The following is a 26,479-nucleotide window of genomic DNA, read 5'->3' as shown; positions in this document are numbered from 1 at the left end:
TCTCAGGCACCAGGCCCCTGCTCCACCCAGGACAGTTATTCAGCCTCTTTGGGCCTCGGGTTCCTCATTTATAAATAGGGATAATGACAGGACCCCCCTCGCCGGGTGCTGTAAGGACTAAATGATTGAAGCATTTAGATCTGTGATGGGAACACAGGGAGCGTGAACTAAGTTCTTAGCTTAATATCATTTGCAGCTGCAGAAATGGAGCCGTGGGCCCGAGAAAACAAAGCGACCCTTTGCCGTCGAGTCGACTCCGACTCAGAGAGAGGGGTGAGATGTCCTCGGGCAGGAAGGGCGCGGTCGACGGCCGTAGAGAGGGTCAGCCTCCAGGAGGAGGAGGGGGCGCGGGGCCGCTCGGGGCTGAGGTCCCGTCCTCCCTCTGCCCGCCCCACACAAAGCCCCAGCGGAACGTCTGGTGCCCTCCCCCGCCAGCTGTCCGGAGCGCTAACACCAACACTCCGAAATAGAACCGGGCCACCGATACAGTCTTCCGTGACGCCCAGAGCGACTCCACAGACCCCTGGGATTCATGTGGGCTGTGAGCCGGGGAGCGGGGCGGAAGCTCAAGGCGGCATTTCCGGTCCGGGGGCCGCGCTGTCTCTACGTCTCCAGGCTGTGACCCGCGCCTCTTTCCTTCCTGTGGCCGAGCTGGGTGAGTCCTGGGCCGGGGCGGTTGGCGCAGAGGTGTCGGAGTGGCTCTGGGGCGGGCAGACCGGATCCAGGCTCAGCGGGGCCTAAGGACACGCCCCGCGGCCTCCCTGAGCCGGGCAAGACGCGCCCAGGGCGGCTGGGAAGCGTCGAGCGCCCACTGCGGGGAGGGCTGGGCGGGCGGAGAGCCGGGCGGCCGGGTGAATAAAGACGACCTGGCTGGAGAGGGGGCACTGGGGCGTGGTCGAATCTGTGATGAACCGAGTTGTGCTTTCCTCAGAGGAGAGAAAAGGACTTCCCATTCAGCAGAAATAGAAGATAAATTTGTGAGAAGACGCGGCGAAGAGGCCTCGGAGGCTGGGGGAAAGGCAGGAGATCACACATCCCAGCGCTAGAGCAAGACCTGCATTCATTCAGTAGGCGCTCAGTAAACATTCACCTAATAGTTAAGATTTAGTTAACGTTTTCTGTTTGTGGTTTGAAGGACTGTGTAAGCCCTTTTTACATATTCTCTTATATAGTTCCCAAAAATATCTACTTAAAGAAAGGGGTGATGTTATTCTGTTGTGGTCTGTGGAGAAACTCAAGTCACCTGCTTGAGGCCCCTGCCTTGGGTGGTGTATCCCAGATTGGAACTTGGTCCTGATGGGGTCCAGAGCCTGTGCTCCTAATAGCAGTGTCACATGCCTCCCAGATGAGTCTGGAAGTGAAGGCAGGTGCATTAGGAAGGACCACTTTTGATACACAAAAGGGATGAGCAGCAGGGGTCAGTTGAAGGCAAGTGGTGGCTGAAGACATGAAGGGTGCCTTTGACCCAGGTGTGCCTCAGCTGGAGATGACATGAAGACCCAGGAAAAATGAGTTGGGTGGGCTATGCATCAATAAGCTGCTAGTCAGAGAAAACTCACCCAACAGTTGCTTGAATAGTGAAGATGGGACAGACAGGATTTGTTCAGGGTTTGTTTTGGGATGTCACGGGCCTACAGTGTGTCTCTGAGGTTCTCCTGTCTTTCCATTGTGGTTACTCCAGACTCCTTGTTTCTTTCTTATTATCAGGAGGCAAAATCCTTTCTAGAAGCCTTCCTGGCAAGCTTCCGTTAATGTCTTATTGGCCAGAACTGGGACTTGTGGTTACCTCTAGAGCCAGAGGAGTGGGCACATTTCTATTTGAGTTAAGTGGTCTGTTTGCATGGAGAGGCTGTGGGGGGAAGGGACCAGCTGTCTGCAGAGGTCAGTTCCTGGGAGTGACACCTCATGAGTGTCACCTGTCAGTGCTAAAATAAAACCAGATCCATGGTTTTAAATGTCACCTGTATACTGACAACTGCCAATGTATATCTAGCCAACCTCAACCTCTCTCTTGAATTTTGGGCCTGTGTAGCTGAATGTCTCGATTCTCCATTTGTAAGTTTAATAGAAATCTTAAACATAACATGTACAAAACAACTTTTTATTTTTCCCTCTCAGATACACTCTTGCAGTCTTACCCTTCTGAAAAAAAAAAAATTTCATTGTTTCAGTTGCTGAGGCCAAAAATCCTGGTGTCTCATCCCATACATCAGCAAAACCTAGTGACCATCCCTTCAAAATACATCCAGATTCTGACCTCATCACCTCTGCTGCCAGCACTCCGATCTAAGACACTATCATCTCTGGCTGGATTTTTGCTAGAGCTTCCAGCTGCTTTCTTCCTTCCACCCACACCTCTCAAGTCTGTTCTTGAAGCGGCAGCCAGAGGGGCCACATGTGTCAGGTCATATCACTCTGCTCAGACCTTCCAAGCACTTCCTGTCTCATTCAGAGTAAAAGCCAGTGTTGTTCAACAACCTACAAGACACTTTGCCCTCCTCTCTATTGCCCTTCCCTACTCTGCTTCAGCCCCTCTGGTCCCTGTGCCTTTCCTGTAATACACCAAGTAGCTTGCATCTCAGGACCTTTGCACCTGAGCCTCCTCCTGCCTGGGACATTCTTCTACTGGTGTCCTTATGAAGCCTGCCTTCACTCCATCTAGTTCTCTACTTTGATGTGGTTTTATCAGAGGTGCATTCCCTGACTTTTCTGTATAAAATATCTCCTATGTACCTATTGTTGGAAACCCTGGTGGCATAGTGGTTAAGCGCTACGGCTGTGAACTAAGAGGTCGGCAGTTCAAATCCGCCAGGCGCTCCTTGGAAACTCTATGGGGCAGTTCTACTCTATTCTATAGGGTTGTTATGAGTCATAATCGACTTGACGGCAGTGAGCTTGGAGCTTGACTTATTGTTACTTCTTGCGCTGCTTCATTCTTTCTAGCCATTGTCATCACCCGGCGTAGGCATGTCTGTCCATCTCTGCATTCATTTCTGGACTGCAGGAGTTTGTCTGCTTGTCTTCAGTTTTGTACCCATTGCCTTGATCCTCATGGATGGCCTGAGTTATACTGCCCTTTGTCTCCCCTGGCCAGTGCATTCTGGGGGACCTGGTTTTTTTTTGTGGTGGCTGGCCTTGTGGTGTTAGCATAGGGAGGCCTGCTTCTAGGGGCAGGGAAGGAGTGCAGCCTCAGAGGCAACTAGGGTGCCTAGCATACCTGCCCTTCCTGGGGTTTTTGGCAGCCAAATTCTGGGTCCAGGCCCAGAAGTGTTAGGGGAGGAAGTCAGTCAGGCATCATCACACTCTTCTCTCCAGCTCTGCTGCCTCCTTGGGACAAGCTCAAGAGACCCAGTGATGGCCGTTAAGCAGCTCTTTCCTGTTGGGCCACAGGTGAGTTGTCCCCTTGGAGACCCCGGCATTGCTTCAGCCTTTGTGTGGCCTCCACCCTTCTTTAGCTGGTCCTAGTGGAGTTTAAGTTCCTGAAATGTTCTCCCCACTGTGTTTTCCCAGTCCCTAAACTGGGTGCAGTAGAAGGCAGGGTCAGGGATGTCAAAGATGGCTCAGCGTGGTGTCTGCCTTGAAGAACCCACTGTAGAGGGGATGATAAAACTTGGTACATGTACTCAGAGGGATTTTGCCCATCCCGAGCCTAGTGCCGCCTCCTTTACTTTAAGGACCCCACCCTGGGCCTGACCCCAGGGTTGCAGCAACATCTTGTCATTCCAGGTTGCATTGACCTTTGAGGATGTGGCTGTGCTTCTCTCCGAGGAAGAGTGGGACTGCCTTGGTCCTGTTCAGAGGGACCTCTACAGGGAAGTGATGCTGGAGACCTATGGGAACCTAGTCTCACTGGGTAAGGCCCCTTCCCAGGACTCAGCTCCGTGAACAGCTTGGGGACCAAAGGCTCGTCAGGGGCTGGAGATTCAGAGGCTCCGCATCCCCTAGGTCCAGAGATAGGTGAGATGCTTACCCTGGTTCAAGGCAGGCCTGATCTGTGCAGGGTGAGACCAGGAGCCTCCCTTTTTTCCTTACAGGAAGTATGGAAGGCGAATATTACTCATTGAACACCTAGTATATTTGTATCTCCTGAGTTAGTCTTTGTGCATCTTCAAGGTAGGTGGAGGGTACATAGTTCATAGATGAACACGAGGCTAACAAACAGCATCACTTCCTCATGTTCACATAGGTCGTTGGTGGAAAACTTGGGATTTGACTATTCAGGCTCAGAGCCCTGTGTCCCTTATGCTGGAATGTGCTACTTCCTTTAGCCGTTCTGCCTGAGTCGTGGACCCCTCTGTTGGGCATTAATGTCACCTCTAGCATGAGTCTTTTACCATGATGTGTTCAGATCCCAAATTCTGTGTCTTAGCCAAGCCCCCTAGAAGAGCTGAATCTTCAGCCTTCTTCAGCTGGCGCAGAGGCCTAAGTCTGTCTCCAAGGTTTGGAGACCAGGTGTCTGAGGAGGTCATGACCAGCACAGAGATGCTGACTATAGGGGCAGGTTCTACCTGGACCCAGGACGAGTCATCAAGTCTCACTTCCTTTGTCTGGGGCAGGATGTCAAGGCTCCAAACCTGATGTCATCTCTCGGCTGGAGCATGGAGAAGAGCCCTGGGCCCCACACTTCCTGAGAACTGAGGGGTGCGGGATCTGGAGGCACAGGAGTGATGGTGAGTCTACGGGAACACCTTGCCTCTCCTTCATCTGTTGGCAGGTGCTGCAGGCTTCACCAGGCCGTTCTCTATGAGCTCCAGATCAGATCTCTGGTCACTTCCAGCACGCTGCTTCCCTTCTTCTCCATCTCTGTCTCTCCTCTCCTTTTTTCTCGTTGTTAGTGGCCCTGTTCTATGTCTGTAAGTGGATTCATGTTTTCCTTACCCTAGAAAACCTTCTTTTAGCCCCAGAAATGAACTCAAGTGTTTTTCGTGGAAGCTAGCAACCTGCCCTGGCTGCCTTCCAGACCCTCACTTTATCCTACTCACTCCTTTTCAGTCCTTGCCGGTCAGGTTGGGGACACCAGGAGAGACTACCCAGAGGGTTACCCCTCTTGCTGTGTTGCTTCTTCTTGCCATCATTCACTCTACAGCACTCATCTCAGGCTGATTCTGGACCTTGGGGAAGAAGACGAGTTAGACAGTTTCTTCCTGTTTCTAGAAAGTACTATTAGTGTAGGGAGGGATTTGAACAGGTAAATAGTAAGTGGAGCAGAGTCTTTTGCTCTGCACAGCCATGGCAGCTAACATCTACTGGGTACGTTTGTCCTCAGTGTGTGCCTGGCACTGTGCTGGTGCAGTGAACTCATGCGGCTCTCCAGTAACCCTGTGTAGTTAGAACTCAGGAGACTGAGGCACAGACAGGTGAAATCACTGGCCTAAGCTCGTATGGCTGGCCAGGGATAGAGCTGGGTTGGGTCCCTGGCAGATTGGCTCCAAGTTTCTTATGTACGTATTTTTCAATGATGGCTTTATTGAAGTATAATTGGCATTCAAATAAGATGCACATATTTAAAGTGTATAGTTTGATATATTTTGGCATATGTATAAACGTGTGAAACTATTGCTATAATCAAGACAGTGAGGATATCTGTAAAAATGGTGTGGTGGGGGTGTCTGACCTCCTCTAACTTTGTTAGGGGGAGAGAGAATCACCGTCAGCTTCAACAGGCCAAGGCTGATTGCTATGAAGCAGAAGTCAGACATGCCTCCTCTCTCTAACATTTTTACTAATTCTGATACCAGCCATTCCTCTCATGGTACTCTTTACTTTATTGGGTTTGACAATTCATTGCAGTGGTCACACAGAACTCGTAGACCATACTCACAGTTATGGAGTTTATTAGAGAGGCAACAGGTTACAATTCAGGAGACAGTTTTTCGATCAGGACAGTCTCTTCTCATTTGTGCCTGCAGGCAGTCTCTCTTTGTCCCTCAGCCCCTTGGCCTGGCCTCTGCCCTGTTTGGGCAAGTGTTACAAAGCTCTTTACCTCTCCCAATAAGTGCCCAGAGGCACCCCGCTCTGCTAGTAAGCTTTGGTCTGAAGGCACTCAGCTGTCTAGCTCCATGGGTCAGCAAGCCTAGCTCTACTAAGTGCTCGAAGGCACCCCAATCTGCCGGCAAGCCTCCTGCCTGAACACACTCAGTTTCCCCGTTCTGTGAGCCGGGAAGCCCACCACACCACCTCCTGCCAGTTTCCTGGTTCTGCTGCCTGTGCTGCTGCTGTTTCCCTACTTCTGCTGCTTGTCTCCAGGGTTACAGGTTTCTCTCTCTATCTCCTGGGTCTGGGAGGTTTTTAGCACAGGGATCTGGGGTCCAAAGGATGTGCTACACTCCTAGCTCTTCTTTCTTGGTAATGAAGTACCCCACCCCGCCCTTTCCGCCTCTGTGATGGCTCATGTTAATTCCAGTGGGATGGCAAAACTGACCAATCCCTTTGTAAGGGTTCCATGTACCTTATTTGTGTGGTCCCAGCCCCACAAGGGTACTATGCACGTTATTTGCATTATTCGTAAGCTGTCCAGTCCCCTTGGTGGGCCACAAACACCTCGTTTGCATAGTCTTACCCAGTCATTTGGTGTGAGTTACAAGACCAGTCAGGAAAGGTGTGTGTCAGGGCTGTATCCTTTCACTACACTTATTCAATCTGTATGCTGAGCAGATAATATGAGAAGCTGGACTGTCTGAAGGGTTGGAGGAAGATTCATTAACAACCTGCGTTATGCAGATGATGCAGCCTTGCTTGCTGAAAGAGAAGAGGACTTAAAGCACTTACTGATGAAAATTAAAGACTACAGCCTTCAGTATGGATTACACCTCAGCAGAAAGAAAACAACGATCCCCCTAACTCTACCGCTGAGCGACATCATGATAAATGGAGAAAAGATTGACATCGTCAAGGATTTCATTTTACTTGAATCCACAATCAACAGCCATGGAAGCAGCAGTTAAGAAATCAAACGGCGCATTGCATTGGGCAAATCTGCTGCAATAGATCTCTCTATAGAATTAAAAAGCAAAGATGTCACTTTGAGGGCTAATGTGTGCCTGACCCAAGCCATAGTATTTTCAGTTGCCTCATATGCATGCAAAAGTCGGACGTTGAATAAAGAAAGACTGAAGGATAGTTGATGCCTTCAAATTACGGTGTTGGCGAAGAGCCTGCCAGAAGAATGAACGCATCTGTCTTGGAAGAAGTACAGCTTCTAAGGATGCTCCTTAGAAGCAAGGATGTTGAGACTTCGTTTCATGTATTTTGGATGTGTTATCAGGAGGAACCAGTGTCTGGAGAAGGACATCATGCTTGGTAAAGCAGAGGTTCAGTGAAAAAGAGGAAGACCCTCAGTGAGATGGATTGACAGAGTGGCTGCAGCAGTGGGCTCAAACATAGCAACGACTGTGAGGATGGTTTGGGATCAGGCAATGTTTCATTCTGTTGTACGGAACCAATTTGAAGAAACATAACAACACAAGATCATGGCGAGAAAGGCCATATAAAAGCAATCCATTACACAGAGAGAGAGTGGAGGGAAGAACTGTGCTATCTTGTTAGAGGGAGAGCAATTAGGAGTGTATAGCAAGGTGTATGTAAATTTTTGTGTGAGAGACTGACCTGATTTGTAAACTTTCAAAGCACAATAAAAATAAAAAAAAAAGCAATCCATTGCACCACAATATCCCTCATCCCCAAAGTTTTCTCATATTCCTTTTGATCCCTCTCTCTCACCCAAGCAAGTACTAATCTGCCTTCTCTCAGTATTGACTGAATTTATAGAATTTATATAAATGGGATCATATAGTATATACTCTTTTTGGTTTGGTGTCTTTTACTTGACGTTTTGTACATCATACATGTTCTTTTATCAATAATTCATTTTTTGTTTCTGAGTAGTATTCCATTGTATGAATATACCACAGTTGGTTCATTTTTCTGTTAATAAACGTTCTGTTTATTACATTTGGATTATTTTCAGTTTTTGTATAATACAGATAAGCCGCTATGAACATTTGTGTACAGGTTTTTGTATGATGATACATTTCCTTTTCTCTTGGGTAAATACCTGGGACTGGAGTGACAGGATCACATTGTAGGTGTATGTTTTACTTTTTAAGAAATTGCCAAATAGTTTTCAAAGTGGTTGCACCGTTTTAGGAGCCCTGGTGGCACAGTGGTTAAGACCTATGGCTGCTAACCAAAAGGTTGGCAGGTCCTTGGGAACCATGTGGGGCAGTTCTACTCTGACTTATGGGGTCGCTATGAGTTGGAATCGAAGGCAGTGGGTTTGGTTTTTGGTTGGTATCGTTTTATATTCCCATAAGCTTTGTATGAGAGTTCCAGTTGCTCTGCATCCTTGCTGACACTTGATGTGTTCAGTCTTTTAATTTTAGCTATTCTCATAGATACATAGTTATTTAATTACGGTATTAGTTTGCATTCCCCAACAACTAAAGGTGTTGAATGTCTTTTCATGTGTTTATTTCCATCTGTATATCTCCATTGGCAAAGTGACTGTTCAAATCTGTGCCCATTTTTTTTTTTTTTTTAAATTGGGTTGTTTTACTTATTGTTAGGTTGTAAGAGTTCTTTGGTTTTACTGGAAGAGTTCTTTATATATTCTGGATGCAAGCAAGTTCTTTAGCAGATATATGCTTTTCATAGATTTTCTGCCTTTTTTTTTTTTCATTCTCTTAACAGTGTCTTTTAAAGAGCAGAAGTTTTAAATTTTGATGAAGTCCAGTATATCAATTTGTTCTTTTATGGATTGTGTTTTTGGTGTCATGTCTAAGAAATCTTTGTCTCCCCAGGTGTGATGGTTAAGGTTGTGTGTCAGCTTGGCTGGGCCATGATTCTCAGTCGTTTGGCAGATATGTAATGATGTAGTTTAACAGCTATGTAATGATGTGATTGGCAGTTACGTCATGGTTCAGTCATCCTCCATGATGTGATCTGATGTGATCAGCCAATCATTTGTAAGAGGAGTTCCCTCAGGGATGTGGCCTGGATCCAATATATATATGGACGTTCTGGCAAAGCTCACTTGCTTCCCCTGAATTCTGCATCTGGCTTGTCGTTATCTGACCTCTGGTTCTTGGGACTTGAGCCAGCTGCCTGCCATATTGCCTGCTGATCTTGGAATTTGTCAGCCTTTGCAGCCTGTGAGCCAGTGGCCTGCTGTCTTACTTGCTGATCTTGGATTCATCAGCCTCCACAGCCCATGAGCCAGTGGCCTGCCATTGGACCTGCCAATCTTAGGTTCATCAGCCCCTGCAGCTACATGAGTGAGCTAACTTGGGACTTGCCAGCCTCTACAACCACACGAGCCATTTCCTTGAGCTAAATGTCTCTCTTTCTACATATTTATATGGATGTGTGTGTGTATGTACGCTTCAATGGTTTTGGTTCTCTAGAGAGAACCAACCCAGCTTAAGACACCAGGGTCAAAAAATTTTCTTCTAGAATTTTTAATAATTTTAGGTGTTAAATTTAAATCTGTGATCTGTATTGTGTTAATTTTTGTATATGATGAGGCATGGATGCAAGTTTATTTTTTTGCATGTGGCTATCCAGTTGTTTCAACGTCCATTTATTGAAAAGACTGTCCTTTCTCCACTGCGTTGCCTTTACATCTTTGTCGAAAATTAGTTTTCTATATGTATGGATTTATTTCTGGACTCTTATTTCTCTTCTTTTGGTTTGTTTGTCCATCTTTACTCCAATAACATGCTATTTGGATTACTGAGACTTTATAATAATTCTTGAAGCCAGGTAGTGTTAGCCCTCCAATTTCGTTTTTTATTTTCAGAGTTGTTTTGGCTATTCTGGTCTTTTTTCATTTCCATATGAATTTTAGAATCAGCTTGTTGATTTCTACAAAAAACACTTGCTGGGATTTTGATTGGGATTATGTTGAATGTATAGATCAGTTTGGGGAGATTTGACATATGTCGAGTTTTCTGACTTATAAACAAGATTTGCCTATTTATTGATTTTCATTAATTTTTCCCAGCAATATTTAGTAGTTTTCCATGTACAGGTCTTTCACATCTTTCACCAAATGTTTACCTAAGTATTTCATATTTTTGACGGCATTATAAATGGTTTATTTCAATTTCCAATTATTGATTTGTTGTATATAGGAATACAGTTGGCTTTTATATATCATTCTTGTGTCCTGCAACCTCGTAGAACCCTCTGTGCTATGCAGCCTATTGTATGGCATGATGGATGCACGCCATGGAAACAGTGGGAGTATAGAGGAGTGAGTCTGTGTTTCAGGAAGGAATAATAAAAAAAACCAAACCCGTTGCCGTCGAGTTGATTCCCTCATCATGACTGTACAGAACAGGGTAGAGCTGCCCCATGGAGTTTCCAAGGAGTGCCTGTTGAACTGCCAACCCTGGTTAGCATTTAACCACCACACTACCAGGGTTTCCTCTGGAAGGAATAGAGGGCAACAAAAATGCTGTAAAGTGAAGTAGCTGATAGTGTGAGGTCTTTGTGTCTCTCACCTGAATTTTCCCTGATGAAACTGAACCAGTTAAGCTTTGGTGGTCTCCTGTACGTTCTTTGCATGCAACACACCGTCCTCTGTGGATTACACAATCTGCTATATGTTGTTCCTGGGTGACTTTATTTCCTCTCCTATCATTCTTCCTCACTTCGTCTAAGAAATAGCTCATTTCCTAGGAGATTTCTGATGGCCTATGATGCAACCTCTCATTATCATTTATTGAGGGCTCAAGGTCTTTGCTATAGTTGTAGGTTCTGTTGATGAGTTATTTAAAATCATGAGATAAGATGTAAGGATGAAACTTCCCAGAAGTAGTATTTGTCCGGTGAGGAAACTGAGGACCAGTGAGCCTGAGTTGGTTATACATAGCTGGGGAGCAGCCAAGGTTCAAACCAGAGCCGCTTGGCTTCAGAGTCTGCATTCTTTCTTCTGCACCACTTGAGACTGGTCTGGACCTTGTCCTTCTATCCAGTTGCAAGGATGATCTCATTCCTGCAGCTGAGCGTTTTACATGCTTCTTCTCCCCCTGATGGCCCCATGGTTGGTATCTTATGGTTTTGCCTTCATTGCCTAAGGAGGAGACCTGCGATGGAGCAGGTGTTTGTTAGTCTTTGGCTTCATGCTTGGGAGGAGGAGGAGTCTGAGAAGTAGATAAAAGCAGGAGGAGTTGTAGGAGGAGAGGGAAATGGGGTTGCCAGGACAAGCCAGGAGAGAGCTGATAGTGACCCACTTCCTCTCATCTTTCTGGGCCCCGTGATGCCTTCAGGTACAATTAAGCCATTTCTTACAACCTTGGCCTTTGTGGAAACCCTGGTGGCGTAGTGATTAAGTGCTAATGGCTGCTAACCAAGAGGTCAGCAGTTCGAATCCGCCAGACGCTCCTTGGAAATTCTATCGGGTAGTTCTACTCTGTCCTATAGGGTCGCTATGACTCGGAATTGACTCGACGGCAGTGGGTTTGGCTTTCTGGGTTTTGGCCTTTGTATTTTACTGTGAGTTGTTGCTTCTTGACTTGTAGATGACTCTGTTCAGTGGCTTTTTGTTTTGTTCATGTTCTTTATTCCGTCTGCTACTTGGTGAAAAAATACCTCTTGATTAGAATAATCTTTTCGCTCTCTAATTTTGAGACCTTGAGGACTTTAGCTCCTCAGATCCCCTCATAGAAGCCACAGAAATTCAGAGTGTTTAACCATCCAGAACCAGCCCCTTCAGGCTGATCATTGGTTTCTAGAGTAAATTATTAAATTGGCTTTTTCCCTTTTTTACTTTGAATAGTAAAATCGCTTTGATGTACTGTGAGTAGTTCACTGAAGTCTATTAAGACAAGTTGGCCCAATTCGAGACCTCATCCAGTTAACATTTTCAGCTCAGTCTCCCTGATCTGGCTAGACAGCCTGAAAGTAACACCTCACTGAAGCTCTAATAACTGCTATTTACAAAAGGGAGATTGAATTGTGCCTGCATAGTATCTCAATACAGGGCTACCCTCTCCGTGTTCTGACCTGGGTTGTTCTTCTCACAGCCTTTATAGCCATGTTACTTGTTGTTGTTTTTTTTTTTTTTTTTTAAACTCTCTTTCTCTGGATCTCTCACAATCCAGTTGTATCACAGTTTTCACAAATTTTCAGGCATTTTTGTTCATTGGGAATGTGTGTATAGGAATGTTGGATATATTTGGCTTTTCTGTCTTGTGCTGTTCCTGGAATTTGAATGAATAGGTTGTTTCTTTGTTTCTATTTTTCTTTGTTTTTTCTAATTTGCTCCTGTGAAACCAAGCTGTCCAGGTCAACTCATTTTTCCCATCATCCATTACTTATATATATTTCATTCATTACACGTTATGTATCATTCATTTATTTTTCAACAAATGTTTGACTTCCTATTATGGGTAAGCCACACAAAAATATTGTATTTACAAAATATGCAGCAATCACATACCCATTAGAGGTGGGAACTTCCAAGCCTTCATTCCCTTGTTTCTAATCACCCTTTCACCTCCCTGAGAGTTATACTCCCTCTGATGATATGTACTGCTGTTCCTGCTTCGTGTGTGCCTGCTTAGCCTGTTTGCAGATATAAATCTTTTAACCTTGGGCTCTGTCTTAGTTACCTATTGTTGCTGTAAAAGAAATACCACAAGTAGGTGGCTTTAAAGAACAGAAATTTGCTTTCTCACAGTTCTGGAGCCTAAAAGTCCAAATCAGGGTATTGGCTGTGTTGATTCCTTCCTTGTCATTAGCCCTGGGTGTGTGTTCTTTGGTTTCTTGGTGATCCTCACATGGCATCTTCTTCCCCCATGTATGCCTCTCTCTGCGTCTGATCTGCCCTTTTTATAACTCAAAAAATTAAGTTTAGGATCCACCCTATACTGGTATGATCTCAACTGATTGATAGCATTATGTTACAGTGCATTACAGAAGATGATTACATTACATTGGATTTCATCACAGAAGCTAATCCGCTCTGCCCAAGGCCATCTGATGTAATCACATGATTAAATCATATCAGCATAGGGCCAGGATTTTAATACATATTTCTGGGGCATGCAGTTCAGTCCATAACAGGTTCCCTCCTCCCTCCCTTTCTCCCTTCTTTCTGTCCTCCCCTCACCGACTTTAATCGCTTTGATAGCTGTTTCTTTTTGCCCTTCTCTCTCCCCTCCACCTAGTGAGATCAGTTTCTACGTTCTGAGAATCTGATTTCTTGTTTCAGATAAATTTTCCTGTTTCTCCTCTAATTTTTTCTTTCATAGTAAAGTACAAGTGACTGATTTTATCTTCATTCTTTCAGGTTGTGATATGAGAACTGAAATAAAGGAATTGACTCGAAAGCAGGATATTTCTGAAGAAATGGGGTCACAGAGAGCAAAATCAGCCCATATGAGGAATATTTCCAAGGAACCTGATTTCGAAGAAATGAGTAAAACTGAGGGGAAGTTAAGGAATTACTGGAGAAAGTCTGCAGTGGAAGGACTTAAGAAATCCTTCTGCCAGAAGAAGAATTTCAGACCAGTGACAGTCACACATGTGAAAACCCCCACAGGAGAGAAAGACCAGAAATTCAATGCCACTGGGAAAATTTTCACCATAGACTCAACCCTTGTCAAATGTCTTAGGGAGTCTAGAGTGGAGCGTCTCCATCAGAGTGCATCATGTATAGAAAACTTTCAACAAAATAAAGACCTCATTAACCTCCAGGGCATCCATGTAGGAGAAGGAGCCTGTCAGACAGATGTGTTTGCAGAAGTGCCCAGACAGAGTTCATTTCTCAGTGAGAATCAGAGGATTATTAGTCCAGAGAAACTCTTTGAGTGCACTGAGTGTGAAAAAACTTTCAGTCAGAACAGAACTCTTATTCAACATCATAGAACTCACACTGGAGAGAAGCCCTATGAGTGTAACGAGCGTGGGAAAACTTTCATTTGGCATGCTCTCCTTGGCAAACATCAGAGAATTCACACTGGTGAGAAACCCTATAAATGCGGTGAATGTGGCAAAGCTTTCAGTGCTTGTTCGTACTTTATTCAGCATTGTAAAATTCACACTGGAGAAAAACCCTGTGAGTGTAATGAATGTGGGAAAGCTTTTAGTACATGCTCATCTTATATTCAACATCTTAAAATTCATACTGGAGAGAAGCCCTATGAGTGTAATCAGTGTGGGAAAGCTTTTAGTCATAGCTCCAATCTGATTCACCATCAGAGAATTCATAGTGGAAAGAAACCTTACAAGTGTAAAGAATGTGGGAAAGACTTCAGTAGACAGTCACACCTTGTTCAGCATCAGAGAATTCATTCTGGAGAGAGACCTTATGAGTGTAATGATTGTGGTAGAGCCTTTAGTGCACGGTTGTCTCTCATTCAACATCAGAGAATCCATACGGGAGAAAAGCCCTATGGATGTAATGAATGTGGAAAATCCTTTAGCCTGAACCGAACCCTTATTGTCCATCAGAGAATTCACACTGGAGAGAAACCCTATAGGTGTAATGAATGTGGAAAATCCTTCAGTCAGCGCTCACAAGTTATTCAGCATAAGAGAATCCACACTGGAGAGAAGCCTTTTATCTGCAATGAGTGTGGAAAATCATTCAGTGCTCGTCTGTCCCTTATCCAACATCAGAGAATTCACACTGGAGAGAAACCTTATGGATGTGATGAGTGTGGGAAAACCTTCAGTCAAAAGGGGCACCTTATCCAGCATCGGCGAATTCACACTGGAGAGAGACCCTATGAGTGTAATGAGTGTGGAAAAACTTTTAGTCAGAGTTTTAATCTTATTCACCATCAAAGAACACACAGTGGTGAAAAGCCCTATGAATGTAATGAATGTGATAAAGCCTTCAGTGTACTTTCTTCCCTTGTCCAACATCAGAGAGTACATAATGGAGAGAAACCCTATGAATGCCACAAATGTGGGAAAGCCTTTAGCCAGGGCTCCCACCTTATTCAACATCAAAGGAGTCACACTGGAGAGAAACCTTATGAGTGTAACGAATGTGGAAAAACCTTTGGACAAATATCTACCTTAAGTAAGCATGAGAGAACACATAATGGGGAGAAACCCTACAAGTGTAGCGATTGTGGGAAAGCTTTCAGTCAGAGTGCACACCTTAGCCGCCATCGAAGAATTCACACTGGAGAGAATCCCTATGAATGTAGTGACTGTGGGAAGGCCTTCAGTGTTCGCTCCTCTCTCATTCAACATCATAGAATTCACACTGGTGAGAAGCCTTACGAATGTAGTGAGTGTGATAAGGCCTTCAGTCAGCATTCACAATTTATTCAGCATCAGAGAATTCACACTGGAGAGAAACCTTACATGTGCAATGAATGTGAAAAATCCTTCAGTGCACGTTTATCGCTTATTCAACACAAGAGAATTCACACTGGAGAGAAACCCTACGAATGCGCTGAATGTGGAAAATCCTTCCGACAAAGCTCTCACCTTATTCGACATCAGAGAATTCACAGTGGAGAACAACCTTACACATGTAATGAATGTGGAAAAGCTTTCAGTCAGAGAATAACTGTTACTAGTCATGAGAAAATTCATGAAATTCACATGAGAGAACAAGCTTATAAATGTAGTAGGTGTGGAGAACTCTAGTGCAAAAAAAAATGCAAAGTCAGCTTTAACTCAGCATTGTAAAGTTCATGGTAGAGTGTAAATCTGTCTTATTTGATAAATTCTTCATTTTTACATTATGAAAGTCATACTAGAGGGAAGCAAAGCTGTCACTTTATCGCTTTTATTTTGGAGACTCAGCTCTTAAGGGATTTGACCATCTTCCAGTTGGCTGCTAGCTAAAGACAGGCTGCCGAATTACGTGGTAAAAATCCCGAGGCAAAGTGGCCTTCTCTTAGTTTCAGAGGATGGTCCTCTGCTTGAGTAAACAAGTGCCATTTAAATATAACTATTTAGATCAAGTTTTTATAGCACCAGACCTTAAGGCACCATTAGGTATTTCATTTGACCACTTGTATTTTTTTCCTTCCCTCTTTATAATCTATATCAGCTTCAAGAAAATTAACTGGGATCGATGCACTTTCAAGTGTGATGGACCCAGGTTTTTTTTTTTGGGGGGGGTGTAATTTTTTTGTTTGGGCCTCTTAAAAATGTTTTTATTTTATAGTAAGGGGTTATGGCACTTTTAACTGAAAATTTGTCCCTTTTTAACATCAGATAATTCACACGAGAAATTTTACAAGGAGTGCTTGCTAAAGAATGAAGCAAGACTTGTGTGTAGATTTAAACTGTTGAGATCCTGCTAAGAAGTCAAATAACTCATGTAAAATGGATTCTTTTAAAAGGTAATTTGGAAAGCAAACAAAAAAACCAGCAGACATGAGCTGAGAGAAAATTAGGCACGGTAGACACATGGCAGCATGAGACACAATTTATAGGTTCTTAAAACCAAGGTCAGTATATTTAATACCAGTTTCTAAGGGAGAGAAGGTTAATAACTGAGGTGGCCCACTGGCCTCTGGGTTTCCTCTTATTGGGCATCCTAGCACCAAGCAGACTCTGATGCTGAGATCTTTATGTATCAGTAATTCTCACCTCAGGCAGTGTGGATTGTGACAAAAAAGAACTGATGGTAATTAGTAGTTTTTGACTGGGTACTGAAGCTGCTGGGATTGGAACAGAGAAGAGCTAGACTATACAAAGTCATTTTTCTAACCCATGGCATCTTTAGGAAGAGTGAAGAAGCTGCCTAGTCAATGCCTATATAGTCTGATCCCTCTAGGCAGGGACTGAAACCTTGTAGCAGAACTCAGGCCAAGGAAGGGGTGGTGGTGACAGAAACCAGGTGACACTGGTTGCTGCAGCATCTAGTCAAAGTCCTTGATGGGAGTAACTTGCTTCCTAGGACCATCAACCTTTCCTGTCTTCCTACCTTCTCACCCATCTTCGGCCTTCCCCCACCCATAACTATACCTTTCTGTCTCCTAAGTGTATATGTGTTCCTAGTGGGTCCCTGGTCTGGCGTTTCTGCAGGGTGTGTTTAGGTGCATGTGTTGTGGGGGTTGGGAACCAAGCGTGTCTGTGTTTTTGTGTCAGTGTTGGTGGTCAGTACCTTCTCCAAGTCTTTGCACATGCTGTTTTTCTGTCAGGAATTTTCTCCCTCCTTTTCTTTATCCCTTCCATGATCCGTGAGCTATGTGGTTGCCCACCCACTTTTTCTGGCTCTCAGGTTTATTGGGGAGCTGTTTTACCACTGACAGTGTATGCTGTCGCCAAAGGCAGGGGCCTTTATGGCTGTTTCTACAGGGTACTGTATGAGACGTGTACATTTATGGTAGGAAAAAGAAAATTTTTGTGTGGGAACCCATGTATCTCAGTGGACTCTGGTGGAACTCTGTAGTTTTCAGGGTTCAAGTTAGTGGGACAATGTACTTGAACCCATTAATGAACACTGAGTGTGTTGTCCTACTGACCTCTGAGGGTGGTCTTGTGAAAGTGGGAAAAAAATCCATACTACCTACCAAAATTCAGACACAGTGATTCAGCATGCTTCCATTAATGAAAAAATGTGCTATCAACAAAAAATTTAGAGCAGAATAGGGCCTTAAAAGGGATATGAACAGCATCTTCCTTGATAATCCTATCTAAGCTAACTACCTCTTCATTCCCAGTCTCCCTTTCTAAATCTTCTGTTTTTCATTCTTTCGGAGGTTGCTTCTGTAACTTTAAGCAATAAACTCATATCCATGAATTTTTCAGTGTTAGGCACTATTGACTTCTCTGTATAAAAAATAAGGGTTTATTTAACCTGATACTCTTCAATATGTGACAGTTTTTTCCAGTAATTTTGATTCATAATTACTGTGGTAAAATAAAACATTTACCATTTTAACTGCACAATTCAGTGACATTAATTACATTAACCATGTTGTGCAACCATCAGCACTATTTCCAAAAGATTTTATCCCAAACAGGAACTGAGTACTCCTTCAGCAATAACTCTCCATTCCTCCCTCACCCCAGCCCTTGGTGACCAGTAACAAACTTTTGTCTATGCATTTGCCTAGTCTAGATATTTCATAGAAGTTATATCCAGCTATATTTGTCCTTTTTTGCCTGACTTCACTCAGTTTAATGCTTTCAAGGTTCATCCATGTCGTCATATGTACCAGAACGTTTCTCTTTGTGGCTGAGTAATATTTAAGTTTGTGTATATCATATTTATCCATTAAGCAGTTGATGGACATTTGGGTTGTTTCTGCCCCTTGGTTATTATGAATAATGCTGCAGTGAACATTAACGTACAAATACCTGTTTCAGTCCTGCTTTCAATTCTTTGGGGCATATACCTAGAAGTGGAATTGCCGGATCATATGGTAATTCTGTGTTTAACTTTTTGGGAACTGCCAGACTGTCTTGGTTCTCTTCAAAACACGATTTTTTATTCCATTAAATGCAGTATCTCTAAGTAAGATGAAGCTCTCAATGCCCCTACTCTTCCTAATACATTTTTCACTGTCTCAATTTTGTTAATTCCACAAACATCAAGTTGCATAACTTAATCTCATCTGCAGACTCTCTTGCCAAGTGAAATAGCATATTCCGTTTCTGGGGATTAGGGTGTGGGCATCTTTGGGGGAGGGCATTACTCTGCCTACCACAAGGGTTTTGTGTTGCACTTTATATCTGCATGTGCTAATTACCATATGAAGTACTTGCTGTGGTCAGTGATCTCTTGAAAAGCCTTTCTTGGACAATGTGGGTTTAATTCTACCTCTTTATGACTTGCTAAAAACAGAACAATACCAGTTACCAAGCAGTAGGAAACTCACTATGTTTAACATGTGAACAAAAGTGTTCAGTTTTTCCTTAAAAGAAGCTGCCGAGCTATTTTCGAGTGGCTGCACCATTTTATATTCCCATCAGCAATGTATGAGAGAGCCAGTTTCTCTGAATCCTCTCCAGTATTTGGTACTGTCATTATAGAAAGTACAACAAAACATTATAGATATTTATTGTAGACAATTGTATATCAGCCAGGAAGATGTACAGGTCCCCTGGCGTTACTGCTATTACTGCACCATTATCTGAAGTTGAGATATCATCTAACCTCCAGAGCAGAGCCAGAGAAGTGATTTAGAATTCAGCTCTCTTCTAGTGAGAAGGCCCTAGCTTCAATTATGTAAGCAGTAAACCTTTCAATCCGTCTTGGTGTGTGTGTGGCATCATCGTTTTCAACATCCCAACCAAATTTTGGGTGGGGCATCCATCTTTTCCAGAGTTCACAGTACAGTCTATGCTTATAGTTGGACTCATGGCTCACTAGCCTTATTTTTCTCTATTTCCTTTCATTCTGAGGTCTTCACTCTGGTTCATTCACTGTCATGTTAAAGCATTTTTTTAGTGTTTTCTTCGGTATGTGTACCAAGGGGATACAATCTCAAATGTTATCCATTTGCCTTGATAGATAATGCTGTCATAATGTACATGAGATTCTTGGGTTGTAGTACTTTTTCCTCTGTGGTTTGTAGAAGCTATTCCATTCTTTTCTGTCTTTCGTTGTTGAAGATGAGAAATCTGATAATCTTATTCTCCCCCCCCACCACCACCTTGCAGCTAATTTTAACTTTCCAAAAATTTGTATTATTTTTCTCTTTATTCCTAAGAGTTTAGGAATTTTACTGTGATAGGTCTTGTTATGGTAACCCTGGTGGCGTAGTGGTTAAGTGCTACGGCTGCTAACCAAAAGGTCGGCAGTTGGAATCTGGCAGGCGCTCCTTGGAAACTCTACGGGGCAGTTCTCCTCTGTCCTGTGGGGTCGCTATGAGTCGGAATCGACTTGACAGCAATGTGGTTTTTCTTTGGTTAGGTCTTGTTATATGTTTTTGTCTCAGCGATGCAGTCTGGAACTCATTGAGCTGTATCTGCCAATTGGAGTTTTGTCAGACAAAGTATTAGGGAATGGGAGAGGGGCCAGGGGTTGAAGTTATAAGCAGGGGAAAACAACTATAATGGTAAACCATGAGTCTTAGCTAGGTAAGAAGGGAAATGAGGACAGGAGGGAGATAATGGTAAATAAAAAGTAGTAGGGTTCAACAAATGGCCCTGGAAGAACTGGATATCCACATTCAAATGAATAAAGTTGGAACCCTACCTCACACCATTTACCTAAATTAACCTAAAATGGATCATAGGTCTAAATGTAAGAGCTAAAACAATAAACTATAAAAATTATAAGCTGTAAACTCTTAGAAGAAAACATAAGCATATGTCTTCATGACCTTGGATTAGGGAAGTTTCTTAAGAAGTATGACACTAAAAAAGCACAAGCATCCAAAGAAGAAATAGTTAAATTGGACCTCATCAAATTTTAAAACTTTTCTGCTTCAAAGGACACTACCAAGAAAGTTAAAAGACAACCTACAGGAATGGGAGAAAATGTCTTCTAATCATAACTGATAAGGGCCTAGTATCCAGAATATCTTTTCCATTGTCTCTTTCCACAGATGTAGTCAATACATCAGAAAGAGACGATGGAAAAGCTCAATATCATCAGTCAGAACAAGGCCAGGGGCCGACTGTGGAACAGACCATCAATTGCTCATATGTAAGTTCAAGCTGAAATGGAAGAAAACCAGATCAAATCCACAGGAGCCAAAATAGGACCTTGATTATATCCCACCTGAATTTAGAGACCATCTGAAGAATAGGTTTGATGCATTGAACACTAGTGACTGAATACCAGACGAGTTGTGGAATGACATCAAGGACATCATCCATGAAGAAAACAAGAGGTCACTGAAAAGACAGGAAAGAAAGAAAAGACCGAGATGGATGTCAGAGGAGACTCTGAAACTTGCTCTTGAGCGTCGAGCAGCTAAAGCAAAAGGAAGAATTGATGAAGTAAAAGAACTGAACAGAAGATTTCAAAGGGCCTCTTGAGAAGACAAAGTAAAGTATTATAATAACATGTGCAAAGAGCTGGAGATGGAAAACCAAAAGGGAAGGACATGCTTGGCGTTTCTCAAGCTGAAAGAACTGAAGAAAAAAATTCAAGCCTCGAGTTGCAATAGTGAAGGATTCCACGGGGAAAATATTAAATGATGCAGGAAGCATCAAAAGAAGATGGAAGGAATACACAGAGTCACTATACCAAAAAGAATTAGTCGATATTCAACCATTTCAAGCGGTGGCATATGATCAGGAACCAATGGTGCTGAAGGAAGAAGTCCAAGCTTCTCTGAAGGCATTGGCAAAAAACAAGGCTCCAGAAATTCATGGAATATCAGTTGAGATGTTTCAACAAATAGATGCAGTGCTGGACGTGCTCACTCGTCTATGTCAAGGAATATGAAAGACAGCTTCCTGGCCAACTGATTGGAAGAGATCCATATTTATGCCTATTCCCAAGAAAGGTGATCCAACCGAATGTGGAAATTATAGAACAATATCATTAATATCACACACAAGCAAAATTCTGCTGAAGATCATTCAAAAACGGCTGCAGCAGCATATTGACAGGGAACTGCCAGAAATTCAGGCCGGTTTCAGAAGAGGACATGGAACCAGGGATATCACTGCTGATGTCAGATGGATCCTGGCTGAAAGCAGAGAATACCAGAAGGATGTTTATCTGTGTTTTATTGATTATGCAAAGGCATTTGACTGTGTGGATCATAACAAACTATGGATAACACTGTGAAGAATGGGAATTCCAGAACACTTAATTGTGCTCGTGAGGAACCTTTACATAGATCAGGAGGCAGTTGTTCGGACAGAACAAGGGGATACTGATTGGTTTAAAGTCAGGAAAGGTGTGTGTCAGGGTTGTATTCTTTCACCATACCTATTTAATCTGTATGCTGAACAAATAATACGAGAAGCTGGATTATATGAAGAAGAATGGGGCATCGAGATTGGGGGAAGACTCATTAACAACCTGCGTTATGCGGATGACACGACCTTGCTCTCTGAAAGTGAAGAGGACTTGTAGCACTTACTAATGAAGATCAAAGACCACAGCCTTCAGTATGGATTGCACCTCAACATAAAGAAAACAAAAATCCTCACAACTGGACCAGTGAGCAGCATCATGATAAACAGAAAAGATTGAAGTTGTCAAGGATTTCATTTTACTTGGATCCGCAATCAACAGCCATGGAAGCATTTGTATTGGGCAGATCTGCAAAGGACCTCTTCAAAGTGTTGAAGAGTAAAGATGTCACCCTGAAGACTAAGGTGCGCTTGGATTCAATCTATGGAATTAGCTTGTGTCTTGAGCCAGTTTCTTTTGGGATATAAAAGAGGGAAACAAGGAGTGCTGGGAGCAGAGCACATCCTTTGGACCCAGGGTTCCTGCTCTGAGAAGCTCCTAGTCCAGGGGAAGGTTGCTGAGAAGGCTGACAGAGAGAGAAAGCCTTCCCCTGGAGTTGATGCCCTGAATTTGGACTTCTGGCCTCCCTTACTGTGAGAAAATAAATTTCTCTATTAAAGCCATCCACTTGTATTTCTGTTACAGCAGCAGTAGATTACCAAGACAACGGTATATTCAGTACTTTCCGCCAGCATCACAGTTCAAAGGCATCTGTTCTTCAGTCTTCCTTATTCATTGTCCAGCTTTTGCATGCATATGAGGTGATTGAAAACACCATGGCTTGGGTCAGGCCCACCTTAGTCTTCAAGGTGACATCTTTGCTTTTTAACACTTTAAAAAGGCCTTTTGCAGCAGATTTGCCCAATGCAATGCGTCTTTTGATTTCTCGACTGCTGCTTCCATGGCTGTTGATTGTGGATCCAAGTGAAATGAAATCCTTGACAACTTCAGTCTTTGCTGTTTATCATGATGTTGCTTATTTGTCCACTTGTGAGGATTGTTGTTTTCTTTGTGTTGAGGTGTAATCTATACTGAAGGCCGTGGTCTTTGATTGTCATCAGTAAGTACTTTAAGTCTTCCTCACTTTCAGAAGCAAGATTGTGTCATCTGCATATCGAAGGTTGTTAATGAGCCTGCCTCCAATCCTGATGCCCTGTACTTCTTCACATAGACCCGCTTTCCTGAGTTTAAAACACGCAGTACCTTTTGTTCTGTTCAAACAACTGGCTCTTAATCTACATACAGGTTCCTCATGAGCACAATTATTCTGGAATTCCCATTCTTCACAATGTTATCCATAATTTGTTATGATCCACACAGTCAAATACCTTTGCATAGTCAATAAAACACAGGTAAACATCTTTCTGGTATTCTGTGCTTTCAGCCAGGATTCATCTGAGTCAGAATTGACTCGATGGCAATGGGTTTGGTTGGTTTGGTATGCATGTATTTATCTCAAGGAAATGGCTCACACACTTGTAGAGGCTGGCAAGTCCCAAGTCCATGTGTCAGGCATCAGGCTGGAGGCTTCTCCTGACTCAGCTGCAGGGGTTGATGAATCCCAAGATCAGCAGGTAAGCTGCTAGCTCAAGTCCCAAGAACTGGTCAAGTGATGATGAGCCAGATGTAGGATTCAGAGCAAGAGGCTTGCTGGACCATCCATTTATATACTGAAGGCCAGTCACACCCCCCAGGGAAACTCCCTTTCAACTGATTAGCTGCCCACAGCAGATCTTATCATGGAGTTGATTACATCAGTATATAACTGCTAAATTACATCATTACATAACTACAAAACTACATCATAACTGCAAAATCACTGAGAGTCATGGGCCAGGCAAGTTGACACATAACCATCACAAGGACTTCCCTCAAAATCTGAGATAACACCTATTCCTGTGGGGCGAACACCATTTTCACAGATCTAATTTAGTGCCTGGTGACTACTAGTGGTTCAGAAGGATAAGAAAATACAAAATCTTTAATCAAATGGCTTTCTGAACATGATTATAGAAAGGAGAATGGACAAAGACCAGCTAGGTGACCACTGCACAAGTTATAGTACCGTTTTGTAACTACGTTTCTTCCCTAATCCGCCTGATGAGTCAAAGAAGTCCAGCTTTTAATTAGTGATTTTTTGGATTGTTGTTAGGTGCTGTTGAGTCGGCTCCAACTCATAGCAACCCTGTGTACAACAGAACGAAACACTGCCCAATGCTGCACCATCCTCACAATTGTTATGCTTGAGCCGATTGTTGCAGACACTGTGTCAGTCCATCTCATTGAGGGCCTTCCTCTTTTTTGCTGACCCTCTACTTTACCAATCATGATGTCCTCTGGGGACTGAGCCCTCCTGATAACATGTCCACATATGTGAGATGAAGTTTTGCCACCCTTGCTTCTAAGAATTCTGGCGGTACTTCTTCCAAGACAGATCTGTTTGTTCTTTTGGCAGTCCATGGTACATTCAATATACTTCGCCAACACCACAATTCAAAAGTGTCAATTCTGCTTTAGTCTTCCTTATTGTCCAGCGTTCACATGCATATGAGGTGATTGAAAACAGCATGGCTTGAGTGAGGAGCACCTTAGTCTTCAAGGTGACATCTTTCCTTTTCAACATCTTTGCTTTAAAAGAGGTCTTTTGCAGCAGATTTGCCTAATGCAATACATCATTTGATTTCTTGACTGCTGCTTCCATGGGTGTTGATTGTGGATCCAAGTAAAATGCAATCTTTGACAACTTCAATCTTTTCTTTGTTTATTATGATGTTGCTTATTGGTCCAGTTGTGAGACATGACCAGGAGAAATGATACTTGCAAGGCTACTAGTTTATGTGAACCCTGGTGGTGCAATGGTTAAGCACTTGGCTGCTAACCAAAAGGTCAGTGGTTCAAACCCACCAACCACTCCAAGGGAGAATGATGTGGTACTCTGCTTCCATAAGGATTATAGCCCTGGAAACCCTATGATTCTACTGAATCGACTGGACAGCACACAACAAGAGCAACCAGTTTATAATAGTTTCTGCCTCAGTTATCTAGTGCTGCTATAACAGAAATACCACAAGTGGATGGCTTTAACAAAGATAAATTTATTGTCTCAGTCTAGGAGGCTGTTGTTGTTAGGTGCTGTTGAGTCGGTTCTGACTCATAGCGACCCTACGTACAACAGAATGAAACATATTAAACGAAGTCTAGGAGGCTAGAAGCCCGAATTCAGGGCACCAGCTCCAGCGGAAGGCTTTATTTCTCTGTCAGCTCTGCGGGAGAGTCCTTATCATCAATCATCTCCTGGTCTAGGAGCTTCTCAGTGCAAGTACCCCGGATTTGAAGGACTTTGCTCCTGGTGCTTCTTTCTTGGTGGCATGAGGTCCCTTTCCTCTCTCTCAATTCTCTTTTTTGTATCTCAAAAGGGACTGACTAAAGGTACAACCTAATCCTGTGTATTGAGTCCTGCCTCATTAACATAACTGACTCTAATCCTGCCGAATTAGCATCAGGATTAGGATTTACAACACACAGGATAATCACATCAGATCACAAAATGGTGAACAACAATATAATACTGGGAATCATGGCCTGGCCAAGTCGACACACCTTTTGGGGGGACACAATTAAATCCATGACAGTTTCCTTGTGAGAGACAAGAAAATAAATGTCTCCATTGTATATTGAGAAGGAAATGTTTCTCCCATAGCACCATAACAGAGTGGGCCATATAAACCAGAAGTTATGTGTGAGAAAGCTTCCCTGTGGTTCTGCCTGGGTGCACTGACATGTCCTACTGACATGTCCCACATCTCCAGTGTGAATGTACTGTGGTGCTGGGAATCTGTAAGAATTGCTGGACCTGAGGCATTGATTGCATCTGTGCTTTTCTCATCAGTGTATTAAGTATCCAGATGATCAATAACCAAACAGTGAACGGGATCACTGCCTCCCAAAGGCTGTGGCCTTTCTGACTTTTGAAGATCCCTTGGTGACGGCTGTGGCCTGCACAGCTCTTCCCTTCTCCACTCTCACAGCTGTGGTCCTTGGGGTACTTCACTGTGGTACTTGTGAAGTACCGAGACACTCCCATTGTCAAGGCCAATTGGACTCTCAGCTACGTCCTCCTCACCTTCCTCTCCCTGTGTTTCCTCTGCTCCTTTCTCTTCATTGGATGTCCCAACACAGCCACCTGCATTCTCTGGCAAACCACATTTGGAGTTGTGTTTACTGTGGTTGTTTCCAGTGTTTTGGCCAAAATCATCACTCCGATCCTGGCTTTCAAGGCCACTGTAGCAGGCAGGAGGGTGAGGCACTGGTTGGTATCGGGGTCACCTAATGTTACCAAACCGTAGAAGGTGAGTTCTGTCTGGTATGCTCAGACTTGGCAATAATCTGGACACTGGTCTTTGAGAAAGAGAAAGTAATTTTACTGCAATGTGAAGAGCAAGGAGCAGGGAGGAAGTTCCTCAGATCTGACTCCCCAAGCTATGGGAAGCAGGGCTTATATGTGATTTGGGCAGCAAGATGGCAGCCAGGCAGGCATACTGGGGAGGGACAATTCAAGAAGGCGGTCAGGAACCAGGAGGTGACTTTGTTCTTGTCGGATGTCTCGTTTTGGAATAGGGTCTAGGTGATAATTTT

At 43.5% G+C, this 26,479-nt stretch overlaps 1 protein-coding gene across 4 annotated transcripts; it reads left to right on the top strand.

Annotated features, from left to right (window-relative positions):
- Positions 1-359: 359 nt before the first annotated feature.
- On the top strand, positions 360-21,005 carry LOC126058765 (zinc finger protein 252-like). Of its 4 annotated transcripts, none has more exons than XM_049854037.1 (6): positions 360-655; positions 932-1,067; positions 1,708-3,390; positions 3,727-3,853; positions 4,557-4,670; positions 13,295-21,005. In XM_049854037.1, exons 3-6 carry the CDS (start codon positions 3,355-3,357, stop codon positions 15,610-15,612), a joined length of 2,595 nt encoding a protein of 864 aa, XP_049709994.1. In that variant the 5' UTR covers positions 360-655; positions 932-1,067; positions 1,708-3,354; the 3' UTR covers positions 15,613-21,005. The 4 variants fall into 4 exon arrangements, with proteins under 4 accessions (XP_049709994.1, XP_049709996.1, XP_049709993.1 ...); XM_049854036.1 differs by having other exon boundaries at positions 361-655; positions 3,316-3,390; XM_049854039.1 differs by lacking the exon at positions 932-1,067 and having other exon boundaries at positions 3,316-3,390.
- Positions 21,006-26,479: the final 5,474 nt, after the last annotated feature.

Source organism: Elephas maximus, chromosome 15, assembly GCF_024166365.1.
Source record: "Elephas maximus indicus isolate mEleMax1 chromosome 15, mEleMax1 primary haplotype, whole genome shotgun sequence".
Lineage (NCBI taxonomy): Eukaryota > Metazoa > Chordata > Mammalia > Proboscidea > Elephantidae > Elephas > Elephas maximus.
This window is presented reverse-complemented; position numbering and strand designations above follow the sequence as displayed.